Raw genomic sequence first — 1,728 nt, 5'->3', positions numbered from 1 at the left:
TCATGGATTTTACAGGATATATTGTCATGTTACCTTTTTTGTATTTATGCATCTTGGACTCGTAACTCTGTCCTACAGGCACACTGATAACTTTATCTACAGATATGCACGAGGAACAATAAGTCCTAAAAAGCATGAGCCTTTGACCTATGCTTTGACACATCAATGTAAATATAAATAAATAGAGTATAGAGATTACAAAGTCAATGCTGGATTTTAGAGTCGTTTTCAAAAATCAGTATCATCAATGCTGTAATGGTTAGTCTTTGACAGAAAGTTGACAAGTTGCTTTGCGAAAGACAAAAAGCTTTTTTTAGGATTCTCTGACTGCTTTAAAAGACCTCACACACATTCACAAATCTTACAAATATTTGAATTTTACATTTGATTGCTGTTTTCCCTACTATTTTTTAATGTTTCCTGAACCTTTTATAAAACACAGCTGCAATAATGAGAGCAATTAAGAAAGCAAAGGCAAGGACACCAACACCCACACCGAGCCCGACATCAGAATTATATTTTTCTACAACAATTGGCTGCTCTTTGGACTCAACATTTTCAGCTTTGGTAATGATCTTTGGAGAGATAATGGTGTAAGCCTTGGTTATGCCCACTTCAGAAGTATCAAGGGTGCTCCTCTTCATTCTTTGTGCACAGTGCTTGAATGTGCTGCAGGTGCTCCTTTCACATAGACGAATGACACAGTGGATGTAGTAGGTGGACACAGGCTCCTTCTCGTGTTCGATGAAGCGGAAGGCTGGGAACTTAAAGCAAGCTCTTTGGCTGTCTCCATTCTCAATCATGTTTGTGAACTGATCCTTAGAGCAGGAGACAAACAAGTTGAAGATGCTAGAGTTGGATGGCAGAGGGGAAATGGTGGCATAGCATCGGTCCAGCAGGACATTATACTGGCGTGTGAGGTTGGTGGCCTTGATCTCAACATACACATCGGTCCTCAGTTTAATTCCCCACTGTGGGATTACCAGTGGTTGGGTGTAGTTGGCATCACTAAACAGCTTCATGCTCAAGGTGCTGATGAAACTGCCATTGTTGTCCTTGACTATGATAGAGGTGGCTGACACATTAAGCTGGGTGTAGTTGATCATATATTCTAAGGGGTAGGAACAGGAATAGTAGTACATCAACTCAGTTTTGTAGGAAATTTTTCCTGTTGTGGGCTCAAAAGACTGGACCACACCACTGATGTTCATTGTCTCAATGCTGGAAAAGTCAGAGAATATACCTGTCCCAGGAGCGCTGGTGGTCCTGAATATGCTTCCACAGTCGTGGGTCATATTTAGTGAAAACGAGCAACTGGTGGAGTCACAGATTGATCTAGGGTGGCTCGACAAAGTGGGTCCAACATGTGGTTAAGGATCAGGAGGGTCTCATTGTAGCCAGCGTAGATAACCGGGCAGATTTCAATTGCAAGCTCAATGGCTGAAGTGCCGCATTGCACTGTGATGTCATTGATCCGTGGCCATCATGCCTCTTTTCCACACTCATCCAATGTTAGCTGACTACTTGTAACTATCAGAGAAAGAAAAGGTAAAATAATCTTCATCATTCTTTTGCAGCCTTTTCTTCAACATGCTAAAAATCTCGACTTGTACATGAGCTGGAAAGCCTTCATAGTTTGCATGAAGTCAAAGTTATGTTTTCAAAGCTCTTTATACACAAGTATGTGCTTTGGGATTGGCCCAAAACAAGGTCAAGCATTCATTTTCT

The 1,728-nt window shown here is 41.3% G+C and overlaps 1 protein-coding gene across 1 annotated transcript; it reads right to left on the bottom strand.

Annotated features, from left to right (window-relative positions):
- Positions 1 to 410: 410 nt before the first annotated feature.
- LOC102312641 (zona pellucida-like domain-containing protein 1) lies at positions 411 to 1,480 on the bottom strand (the record flags this gene model as incomplete). Its single annotated transcript, XM_005932562.2, is given in 2 exon segments — positions 411 to 1,303; positions 1,306 to 1,480. Coding segments are annotated over 2 exon segments (1,068 nt in total), but the record flags the coding sequence as incomplete, so codon positions are not given.
- Between the last annotated feature and the right edge of the window lie 248 nt (positions 1,481 to 1,728).

Source organism: Haplochromis burtoni, unplaced genomic scaffold (genome assembly GCF_018398535.1).
Source record: "Haplochromis burtoni strain Fernald_Lab_line unplaced genomic scaffold, NCSU_Asbu1 Contig_154, whole genome shotgun sequence".
In the NCBI taxonomy this organism is placed as follows: Eukaryota; Metazoa; Chordata; class Actinopteri; order Cichliformes; family Cichlidae; genus Haplochromis; species Haplochromis burtoni.
This window is presented reverse-complemented; position numbering and strand designations above follow the sequence as displayed.